We start from the raw sequence: 12,621 nt of genomic DNA on the forward strand, positions 1-12,621 counted from the left end.
AACCTTACCAAGTATACAACTCCAACTTTGGTGGGAATTAAGCCAAAAATTGGTACACAATTATGCCCAAGTACTTAGTGAATATCAATCTTATGGTACACACCATAATTCTAGCAATGGTAACAATAAAGATTAAATAGTCTCAGTCTATAGAAATCCATGCCAAAACATTTGTGTTCCATTGAAAATAGTAGCTAAACAACAAAATTATACACTACTAAGATAAATTCCTTTGCACTAGAAAAAAATTACAAGTCTTGGGTAAAAATTATCCCCAGCATACAAGACTAAGTATTGGATGAATTTATTCACAACACATGAGCATTTCCAAATGAAATTATTCTCAAGATAGAATGACATCTAGTCTAAATTTTCCTCTTGAAGTAGAGAAAAATAGAATTCTAACCAAAATTTGTAAGTTTAAAATTTGTATTCATGACAAATTTTTTTGGTGAGAAATAAAATATTGGTGGTTTTAACAGTTACGAGGATTTAAACAAAATTTGCCCACTCAATGAGCTAAATTGGAAAGAGAACCTATATACATCGAAGGAAAACATTAAATTTCATATCATCTTTCAATAATATTTTTCTTTACAAAAAATATAAAAATAGAATTAAGATAATATAATTTCATCAAGTTTGGGCCAGAGTATAGCAACAATAAACAACTCCAATAATAGTAAAGTACATTAGAGTTGGGCCTAAAGTGAAGCAATGCCACATTGCCACAAAAATAGTGAAGCGTCAGGCACATCAGGTTTCATCTTGGATTATAGCATTAACACAGAGCCTCCATAATGATGAGGTAGGTAATAGAAAAGTGCTCACCCAATATTTGAAAAGATCTTTTGAAATCTAAACCAAACTAAAACTACTGACTAGGAAAAGTTGGTGTCTAATTCTAATATGTTCCCTTAGAAATATATAAAGATCAGAACTATGTTGCAATAATTAGTTCAAATTTCAAATATTATTTGTAACTAAAAACATCAAAATCATAGTCTTTAGAAGAAAATTTCATATCAATTAGAAAACTAATATTATTTTTTTTCCCCTATCCAAATCTTTAGCAACCAAATTTTAAAATTGTGTAATAGATATTCTTCAAAAATTTAAGATGACACCTTTTTTTTTGTTTTCAATGCAAAATCTTAGATAATGGACTAATAAATTCATCATAGGTAATAAATCAAAATATTCTCGTTTTCTTTATACTTTGATTAAGATAATCTTCATTTTCTCTATAGTAAATTTATCATAGATAATATATAAATATAATCTCTTTTTCTTTGTAGTTTTGATTAAAATATTTTCTATTTTTTTTATAGTTAAATATAGCTTTGATTTTACATTATATAGATAGATATGAATTTGATGGAGAATTGGTTAATTAAAATTGAACTATATAATTCTAGATCTTATATTAGAAAAATATGAATTGATTGTAAATCGACAAATTCAAATGAAATTAAAGTTGAATAATTTAATTTCAAGATATCTATAATCATAAACCTCCATCACTAAATAAAATAAAAAATTTAAGACTATAGTTCCAAATCATAAAATTGAATAAACTCTTAAAATACAACTTCAACAATAAATTATAGCACTTTACGATTTATACTAGTTAGTACAAGGAAAGAAAGAAGGAAAAATTACTATATATTTTAAATCCAATGTGGAAAGAATAATAGCCTAGTTGAATAAGTGAAAAGTTGAAACATATAATTTCAGCTTTAATAACACACATCCACCTATATTTAATTAGGATTAATGAGGTATGGAGAAAATAAATGGTAAGTGGTTGCATTCATTTATAAATTTCGGTAAACTAAACCTGTAAAAAGTTGCTCTTTGATATATTTTTTAATTTAGGGCATAAATACATCCATTAGAAAGAAGAAATGATGAGCATACGTCATACTAAAACTAAATATACTCATGAAATAAGCATTGGAAGACATAATTTACAATGATTTCAAAACAAAAATACATACCAGAATAGAAAATATACCCTAAGCTTATCAATCTTCCAACTTTATCTTTCTAATCACCTACAAGGCATTACCATTAGGAGTTCTTGCACCTCGCTTTAATACAAATGTTCATTCATCTTTCAAATCAAAACATTGTAAACATATCCTTGCACCCCAGTTTAGATAAAATAACTATTTCAAAATTGTTTATGAAAATTATATATGCTAACTTCTGATGAAACAACATGCCAACACAGTTCTTCCATAAAAAAAAATTACATTGACAAAATACCTCAAGTCCGAAAGCTAAGTCAAAATAGAAAAAGAAAATGAAGCTTACTAATTTGAGAGCTTTTTAGGTGAAGCCTTTTAAACATACCTAGGCAAAGTTTTTTTTCTTCCACTTGCTAGGTGTAATCGGTGTGTTCAAATGTGAAAGTCCATTGAAAAATAGAAACATTTTGAAGGCTTGGGAAGTAAAAGAAAGGATTCATCAAGAACTTGATGTGGACACCCATTTGATGTTGCTTGAAAGATGTGCCCTACTATTAGACGTCTTCTCAACAAGTAAAAATCCTAAGATAGAACTCTTTCAGCTATTATTTCAAGTAAAATGAGATGGATTTCTCATCTACCAAATGTCTTTGCATGCAAGCCAAATGTAGATACACGAACATGTGATTCATTTGACAAATGTTACTTACAAGATTACATACAAATCTTAACCAATTTTGTGAATTAATTACAGAAAGACCATCAAAAAAAAATTGCTCCAGCCAATTAAAATAATAAGATGAAACATGAATTAATATAATGAAATGATCCAAACTATAGTATAAAGTTTTTGACATGATTTTTAAGGAAAGATAAATTGAATAAGAAGCACAATAAAACTTTAGTCTTGTGCCTAACGGGAGGGACTAATAAACCATCTTAATATACCTATAAATTTAGACAAATTCATTCGTGCAATATTGAAATAAATAAATAATTCCGTAGTAGGCTAAACATATGAAATCAACGACAAAAATATAGGGTAGAAATCTGCAACTCAAAACTACCGTGAGAAGCAATTCTGGGCAAGTGATTTCGTAGCACCGACCTGGAGCTGTGAGGAAGCCAAACCCTGCAATACGTGTAATGTAGTGTGGCAGGAGCTTATCTTGACACTTTATAGTCCCCTGCTAACCCTCAAACGTGGGCTTCTTTCATCTCCCAAAAATGCAGGAACGACACCTGTCTTTCCTACACACGACACCACCGCTCCACAGCCCTATTTATACTCAAAACTCCTTAAACACTAAGCCTGAATGAGAACTTGAAGAAACATCAAACACATCGAAATTCCGTAACCAAGTAGGCGTTTTCCTTGTTTCCTTTCAAAATTTCCGACATGTTTATGTTCTAACCACTGAGGATCTGTTTGCAGACAATAGGCATTATGAACACTGAGCAACAGCAAGAACAGAGGCAGAGCTTGCAGGGGCAAACTGGTTCTGAGCAGCAACATGAGCAGAGGCCGGGACTTGAGGGGCATACTGGTCCTATTACCATTGGAGAGGTAAATTTCAGTTTCTTTTCAAGCAAAATCGGGCATTTTATAGGATTCCGGTGGTAATATGGAGTGTGCAAATGGTTCAGGCGCTAGCAGTGGTAGCGAAGGTGAATCCGGAGAAGCAGATTGATCCGGCGACTGTGAGCGCCCTCAGGAGCTTGGAGGGCAGAGCCACCGGTGTGCGCGAGGGTTTGCACGGCGGCCCGGCCTCCCAAGCACAGCATGTTCTTGAACAGAGAACCGCTGGGATCCCTGATCGCCGCACCCTGGGACAAATCTTAAGCGTGAGTAGCGCTTAAATATGTGCATTTTAGGGGTCTTTTAAAGTTTCTGTTGAAATCTTGCAACATGACGGATTTTCAGTGAACTTCATGAATTTTTAATGATACTTGTCAAAATTATCTTAGATGTTTAGGTTTTTGTATGCAATAAGAGATATTTTCAGGGACTTCATGGTATTTTTAAAGATTCTGTCAAAATTATCTTTAATGTTAAGGTTTTCGACACAATAAGGAGGATTTTCAGTTGACTTAGTGTTTATTTATAAGATTCTGTCAAAATTCTCCCGAATGTTTAGTTTGTGTATGCGATAAGAGAGATTTTCGGAATTCGTGATTGTTTAGAAGATTCTGTCAAAAAAGTCATTAATTTTTCGATACAATAAGAAGGATTTTCAGTTGACTCCGTGATTTTTTTTAAGATTCTGTCAAAATTCTCCCTCATGTTTAGTTTGTGTATGCGATAAGATAGATTTTCAGAAGAATTCACGATTGTTTACAAGATTCTGTCAAAAAAATTATTAATTTTTAGTTCTTGTATGCAACAAGAGGGTTTTCTGTGGACTCCATGAATTTTTTTGTAAATACTGTCAAAATTTATGTTAATGTTGAGGTTCTTGTCCGCATGAAGGGAGATTTTCAGTGGATTTAATGAATAGAACAGGGATTACTTCACGTTGATGCCTGGTTAGGGTTATATTGATTTCTTCTAATTTTAGGGATTTTTTTGGTGGTGCAGCGGGCAAAGGACATAGCGGAGCTTAATAAACCAGTGAACATGAGGGATGCGCAGAAGGTGGCGGAGGCGGAAATGCGGAATGAGGCAACAGGACATCTGGAGGATAATGGAATCGCCGCTACTATCCAGCGAGCTGCGGAGTGGAACGCCGAGCAGGGGCACATAAATCCTAACGTGAACTAGTTCTTTCTGCCCTGCCTCTGGAGCTGTATGAAAGACCCTGTAGATACACATACACTGTTCTCTCCAATGTAAACAACAATCATGTAACTTACTCTAAACAAATTAGAGAATTGTATATGTATAATGGCTTCTTCGTTAATGCACATTTTCTAAAATAAATTAAATAAAAATAATAAAAAGAAATTGTTATTTCGGCTGGTAGGCTATTTTGTGACTCGATAAGACTTTTTTTTTTCATATATATTTTTTTGTTTTCAATTACAAATATAGTGGTTTTTTTCTCAAAATTTCTTGTTGAAGAGCAAATACTCAAATACATTTTTGAATTTTTGGATTAGTTTTTTCCGGATTGATTTTTCCTTTGTTTTCAATTACAAATATACTGATAGAAATTTTTTAATTGTTTTCTTTCGTGGGTAATAAGTATTTTTAATATATTATTGAAATATCAATATTATAGAATTACATATATGCTTTCAAAAAGCTAGTATTTTCAGAGACATTCATTGATTTTTCCTTTGTTTTTTTAATATATCATTGAAATATCAACATTATAGAATTACATATGCTTTCAAAGTATTTTCACATACATTCATTGATTTTTCCTTTGTTTTCAATTACAAATATAGTGAGAGAAAATTTTTAATTTGTTTTATTGTCAGTAATATATTTTTTTAATATATTATTAAAATATAAATATAAATAGAATTACATACATGCTATTATTAAAATATAAATATAAATAGAATTACATACATGCTATTATTAAAATATAAATAGAATTACATACATGCTATTATTAAAATATAAATATTACAGAATTGCATACATGCTTCAAAAAAGCCAACCAAAAGCCAACCAACATTTTCACAAACATTTTACTATATCCCTCAACTCCTATTTGAGATAAACCCATCCCAAAAACATCTTAGCCATTATTAATTTGGCTTTATCGGATGTCACTTGTCCTTGCCTCGACATGACCCTTTTCCTGCATTGCATTAGTCTGCTTCATTTCCTGGTCGTCCACATCTTGCCTTCAAAATATCATTTTAATCTGTTGGCCTAGTTTTGTTGCCATCCTCAAAAACTTCCTTTCATTGTCTGTCGATTTTACCCACAAAAAAGTTAAGCCAATCTTCCCCTTCACTTTGAATTTTACCCTATCCATCCTCCTTATCCTTCTTGCACCAACACTTCTCTTTTTTATTCAAAAATCTGCACCAAGAATTTTACCCTATCCATCCTCCTTATCCTTCTTGCACCAACACTTCTCTTTTTAATTCAAAAAACAACACTTCTCTTTTTAATTCAAAAAAATCTGCACCAAGAATTTTACCTTATCCATCCTCCAACACTTCTCTTTTTAATTCAAACAAAAAAATCTGCACCAAGAATTTTACCCTATCCATCCTCCAACACTTCTCTTTTTAATTCAAAAAAAAAGTTAAGAAAAACTGCCAATCTCCTCCTTCACCTTCATTATTCTTCTACTCACACCAGGAATTCTACCTTGTCCATCCTCCTTATCCTTCTTGCACCAACACTTCTCCTCTTCCTTGGGTGGTTAATGAAAAATCCTCTAACCCTCTGCCCACTCTCCTCCACCAATTTTTCCCATGCCTGCTTTGTTTTATCTTTATAAACTTCCTTATCAACTCTTGTCGGCCACCACAGGAAACCTACTCTACCTCTTTTCATTCTTTACTCTCTATAGTCAAAGCCTTTCCCCAGCCATGCCCATTCTAAGGGGGATTCCATTCCCATAATTAAATTAGCAAGGAACAAACTTTTCATCACCCACTCCACCTCATCCACCGAGCTTTCAATTTCCAGTCCTCGAGCCATTATCATTGCTGTGATATCTGCATTGATCTTCCAATGATGTGTGTAATTTTGAAAAATCTCTCCAACTATTTCTTTCACAGCTTCCACTACTCCTGACATTTGGCATTTTAACAACATTTTCATCCTTTTTTCCTGCACTGATCCAAAAAGAGCTTTCTGTTGTCTATTGGTTTAGAAGGTAAAGGTCGCCTCCATCTACTATCAAATCTATCACTTTCACTACTTTCAGATTTACTATTTTAAGTGGTTAGACTTACTTTCCAACCATTAATTTATAATGCTTTCTGACTGCCTTCCTCTTTAAGAAAATGTCCCATCATTCCTCCGCACATATCAAATATGTTAGTTGCCATCTTTTGTCATAATGAAAATGCCAATTGCTGATTTCTCAAATCTTTTCCCCGCACATATCAAATATGTTAGTTGCCATCTTTTGTCATAATGAAAATGCCAATTGCTGATTTCTCAAATCTTTTCCTCCTTTTAATTGAAAGTCCTTTATGACATTAGTCATCAATCCTTTCAATCTCCAAAGCCTTTGCCCTGCCTTGAAAAGGTCACCACACAATCAATGTTAAATTCAACTACCTTTGAAATTTCCCAATGACTACATTATTCAAAGATTGACATTCTTTCATTTGCTAAACCTCCTATCCACTTTGACAGAGCATTTGCCTCTCTAAAACATGAAATATTTTAAATTCCTCAAACCCATTTAACTCCTTCACAAAATTTCCTAGGTGCCATGCATGGATTGAATTTTTACTCATTTCCTACACCACCACCATTGAGTCTCCTTCTAAAATATTTGTTTTTCCCTCCACATCTTTTTATACATTTTAAAGCTAACAATGTTGTTGGGAACTCTGCTTCATTATTTGTCTCATTCTTCAACTTTAAAGCTCCATAAGCCAATATATTCCCTAAATTGTCCTTTACAATGCATCTCCATCAAAATTTACTTTTAACCATTTTAGGAGCTTTTGACTTTGCCTCTTTTCTTTTCTTGGCTTTAGGCCTTGCTAATCCTATCTCTCCATCTTTTTCAATTTTAATCCCTAGCCACCTATTCTGAATTGCCCTATTAGTATTCATGAACACACAATTTGATAAATTTTTCCTAAAGACTGCTGCATTCATCACTTCTTCAATAGAATGATCTATTCTTTTAAAGAGCTTATCAATTGTCTCTGATCTATCCTGAAATATCCTCCTATTTCATTCTTTGCAAACCTCCCATATCATAATTGAGGGACAAATTATCCAAATACTTTCTAAACAATTTCTTCTTCCTTCCCTCTGTCATGAAATGAAAAGGACCTTGAGAGAGGGGCACCATGGTCCTACCCAACCCAATTTTCCTGGGAGGTGACTCCAACAGTTTCCTACTATGCTATAGTTTAACAATAAGTGATTCACATTCTCCTCATCCTTTTCACACATAACACATTTTGTAGGGCCCTAGAAACCAAATTTTCTTCTTCTCTCCCCTGTGAAGATTCTTCATTGCAAATGTGCCAACCTTTGGGAGAATTTCTTTACTCCAACATAAATCTCTTGCATCAAAACATTCATCCATCCTAGAATCTAAAATTTCATATCCTAGCTTAACTAAATATTTGCCCAAGGTTGTTGGACACCAACTAATTTGATCTTCATTATTTAAAATGCAAACCTTTCTCCTCTTGAAAATCTCCCCGAGGGAGTGTTGTTGTCCATCTGAAAGACCCTCCACTTGCCAATCTTTCCATTTCCATATTTCTCCAAAAACCCCATCACTCTTCTCCATATAATTTTTGACATTCCTGCCCCACTTATCACATAAAATTTGTTTCAAGTCTGCATCACCACATTCCTCATCTATGGATTTGTTTCCGTTCCAAGAATTCTCCCAAAAATTTTCCCTATTCCCATCTCCTATGACCCAAGAGATATGGTCAGTAATGACATGTCTGCAAGATAGTATAAAATTCCATATTGCTAGACCTCTTATTAGATTTTGAATAGTTAAAATCCGTAAATTGTCATTAGAATCCAAATATTTTGCCTTCATAATCCTCATCCATAAATACTCAACATCATCTGCCAACTACCACACTAACTTAGCCTCTAAAGTTGTATTCATTGTATTCCAGTCTCTAATACCTGCCTGTCCAAACTTGTTAGGCCTACAAATTTTCTCCCATTTTAGTAGAGGCCATTTTTACCCCTCTCTTGCCTCACTCTAGAAAAATTTATTCATTTTCCTTTCCACTAAATTGATCACCTTCTTTAGAATTTTTAAATAGGTCATTGAGAAAATCGGAACTGCTAAAACCACATATTTTAACATCAAAATCCTACCTGTTGAAGTTAGCCATTTCCCTTTCCAGCCTTCCATTTTCCTCAGACATTTCTTAGCTAACCCCCTCCAAACTTCACCTTTATTATGTCCTTGAAATAAATGGATTCCCAAATATTTACTCAGAAGAGATCCTTGCCTTATATTGATAATTCTTCCTATAGCTCTTCTTCTAGAAAGAAGGGTGTTAAAAAAGAAAATTTTAGACTTTGCCCAATTTATTTTTTGTCTTGAAACTTCCCCATAAATTTCCAAAGTTTTCTTCATAACTCTCGCTTCCCACTTTGAGGCTTCCCTCGTAAGGAAGGTGTCATCCACAAACTATAAATGTGAAATTAGATCTACTCCCCTTGCAACCTTAACCCCTTTCCACTAGCCCTTTACCCTTCTTTCTGTAATTAGCCTCCCCAAAACATCAACCAAAATTATAAATGGGAAAGGAGATAGAGGATCTCCCCATCTTATCCCTTTTTCTAATTTGAAAAAACCTTGGGGACTACCATTAATCAACACTAAGAACCTTACTGAATTTAGACAACCTTTAACCAAACTAATCCATTCCTCTTTAAAACCAATTTTTTTTCAAAACTATAAATAAAAAAACTATATTTACCTCATCATAAGCTCTTTTTTATATCCAGCTTAACCATCATTTTACAAAGTTTGTTTGTTTTGACCAAGTGGATCATTTCATGAGCTATAATCACCTCTTCAAAAATTGATCTTCTTGGAGAAAATCCACTTTGTTCCTCTGAAATTACATCATCTAGCACTTCTTTTAGCTTGTTAGCCACAACTTCTGATATGAATTTGTACACAATGTCACATAAAGAGAGAGGCTTAAAATCATCAAAGGTGTTACATTCCTCCTTTTTAGGAACAAGGGCAATAAAAGTGTTATTTAAATCTTTTAGACCAAACCCTCCTCTTCTTGATTCTTCCACCATCTCCCAAATTTCATCTTCTATACATTCCCAAATGAGTCTAAAGAAACTTCCTATGAATCCATCAAGCCTTGGACTCTTGTCTTTCCCCAAACTCCAGAGCGCTTTTTTCGCTTCCTATTTAGAGACTACAACATTTAACCTTACATTTTGCTATCAATAATACATTTTGGAATACATTCTAGAACCTCCTCATCAAGATCCTCCCCCCAACCTCTATTCTACCTCTATTCTTGAAGAACTTAATTGCAACCTTTTTTATTAGGATTGGGTCATTTATTACCTCAACTTCTCCATTCTCAATTGAGAAGATTTTATTGTGAGCTCTTCTCATTTTTACTGAATTGTGGAAAAACTTTGTGTTCATATCCCCTTCTTTCAGTCAAGTTTCCCTTGACTTTTGCCTCCAAAACATTTCTTCTCTTAACAGGATCTCATCATCATACTCTATTTTTATCCGCTTTTCATTCTTAAAATCATCCTCATTCATACCTCCCTGGATTATTTTCTCATTCATTTTAAATTTTGCTTCCAAGTCATCTTTTCTTTTAAAGATGTTTTGGAAAGATTCTTTGTTCCACACCTTCAGTTTTCCTTTTATATACTAAAGCTTCTTAAGTATCTTAAAAGCCATGTTACCTTCCCTCTTTGGAGCTTCCTACCATCAAATTTCAACCATTTCCTAGAAACCATCTACCCTCATCCACATAGCCTCAAATTTGAAAGGGCATCGATCAAGGGTAAGTTCCTCATGTAATCTCAGACTAATGGGGAAGTGGTCAGACCCAGGAATAGGCATAATCTCAACTTCCACAGACCAATCAACTTTAGTCCAATCCCCTCCTAGAAGGAACCTATCCAATTTTTCAACAATATTAACAAATCCTTGCCTCATATTGTTCCATGTAAAGTCCTCCTATTTGAAGAGAATATTGATAAGTCCATTATCCATAACAAAGGATGAGAAGTCATCTTGTGAGGTTGGCCTCCAACCTTTACCTCCCTTTTTTCTTCTGGGTATAAGATAGCATTAAAATCCCCTCGTACTATGGTGATTTCATCTTGTAAGATTTCCAACACATCTGTAAGTGTTTTCCAAAGTTCTCTCTTCTTTCTGATTTGAGTTGGGCCATATACATTAATGATATTGAATCCATATCCCAGTTTTTTTGAGGAGACCTTTAACCATTGCCACTTCCTTTTAGACTGAATTACAATTCCCTTTACTATTTCCTTGTTCCAAAGGACACATAAACCCCTAGAGGCTCCCTCAGTATCTACCCAAATGCTTTCCCATCTACACAACTTTCTTCTCATTCCTTCCAAATCATCCTTCTTTACCTTATTTTCCTACATGAATATTATATCCAATTTTTCTTGATCTAGGCCTCTCCTGACCAAGTGGATTTTGTCAAGGGCATTGCATCTCCTGACATTCCATGAGCAGATCTTCATCCCTTTTGGGAGAGGTTCTTACCCCTACCCGATTTCAATTTACTTTGACTTCTAGCACTTCCTACTATCTGAATCAATGCATTGATTGTTCTTCTTCCCCTTTTTTGACTCTCCCCAATAGTCACTTTATGTTTTTTACTTTCAAATTTCTCAATGGTTCTATTTTCTTTAAGGGTCATATTTTGCTCCATCCCAAAAAAATCTTCATCCTCTTTTGCATCTCCTTCTACTTCCTCCCCATTTAGACTCTCCTCTGTGCTGGACTCCTCTAATCTTCCTTTTAGGTTTTTGATTAGGGAAATTTCAATATCCTTAAAAACATCCTCAGTCCCCCCCTCTCGATCACCATCTTGCCTAGTTATATACCCTTCATTCTCCTCCCATTCTCTATGTGCTTCTATTAGTATTTTAGACACCAATTCTAACTGACAATCACATTCTTGAGGTTCTGGAGTTCCTTCAACTTCCTTGTTAACCTTTCTTTCAATTTCTTCTATATTTTTGTCTATCAGTCTTTCCTCTTCCACTATCCTAATCCTCACATCCTTCCTTATTTCACAAATCTTTGATCCTTCCCTCCATTTCTTATTTGCATCTCCTTGCTATATTTCCTACTATAAGTTTTTGATTCCTACATCATTTTCCACATCCTCACCTAAAGCCTGACCCCCATTCAAAAACTCACATTCCCTCAAACCTATTTCCTGACAATTGTTTTCTCTTGTTTTTACCATCATAATGTTTTCTATTTCTGTATTATCCCTCTTCCACCAATTTTCACTCACATCCTTTGAGACTTCTAAAATACTTGCTATCTTTATCGCCCTTTTGAGTAGCATTTCCTCTTCCTTTTCTTTATAATGTCCATCTTGTTTTCACTCTTTGGAGTCATGTTCCTCACATAGATAGAACTCATAGACCTTTAACCCTTCCTCCATTGACACTGGTTGTCTCCACACAACCCCATGAATAAAAATCTCAATCATTTCTGGTATTGGGTGGCAGTCCTTCCACACTATACATATTCTTTGGAACATTTGCAGAGTTTCTCTGTCCACCATTTATGTTGCCTTTATAAATGTTCCTAGTTTGTTTCCAATCACTTTGTAACACTGCTCCTGCAAATATTCCTAAGGCAGATTTCTCAAACCTATCCAAATAGGGAGTTCTTTTATTACCTCCTTTGTTGGATCAAAATTTATGATCCATTTCTTTAAATAGAACCCATATCCATCCATACAATATGGGCCACTATTCAAAATCCAATCCCTATCTTGTGCTATATCAACTGTCACCATA

At 34.0% G+C, this 12,621-nt stretch overlaps 1 protein-coding gene across 1 annotated transcript; it reads left to right on the forward strand.

Moving 5' to 3' along the window:
• The first annotated feature begins 3,060 nt into the window (after positions 1 to 3,060).
• LOC149572404 (late embryogenesis abundant protein D-34-like) lies at positions 3,061 to 4,925 on the forward strand. The gene is made up of 4 exons (XM_089811187.1): positions 3,061 to 3,335; positions 3,409 to 3,540; positions 3,621 to 3,818; positions 4,552 to 4,925. The coding sequence occupies exons 2-4, from the start codon at positions 3,421 to 3,423 to the stop codon at positions 4,732 to 4,734; spliced, it is 501 nt and encodes a 166-aa protein (XP_089667313.1). The 5' UTR covers positions 3,061 to 3,335; positions 3,409 to 3,420; the 3' UTR covers positions 4,735 to 4,925.
• Positions 4,926 to 12,621: the final 7,696 nt, after the last annotated feature.

This window comes from Cupressus sempervirens, chromosome 2, assembly GCF_028749045.1.
Source record: "Cupressus sempervirens isolate cs-2001-9-10 chromosome 2, ASM2874904v1, whole genome shotgun sequence".
Lineage (NCBI taxonomy): Eukaryota > Viridiplantae > Streptophyta > Pinopsida > Cupressales > Cupressaceae > Cupressus > Cupressus sempervirens.

Excerpts from the sequence above, each read along its gene's own strand:
- LOC149572404 (XM_089811187.1), top strand. The coding sequence starts at position 3,421 with ATGAACACTGAGCAACAGCAAGAACAGAGGCAGAGCTTGCAGGGGCAA. Across the intron at positions 3,541-3,620 it reads GTCCTATTACCATTGGAGAG|GCGCTAGCAGTGGTAGCGAA; the intron begins GTAAATTTCAGT and ends CAAATGGTTCAG. Across the intron at positions 3,819-4,551 it reads CCCTGGGACAAATCTTAAGC|CGGGCAAAGGACATAGCGGA; the intron begins GTGAGTAGCGCT and ends TTGGTGGTGCAG.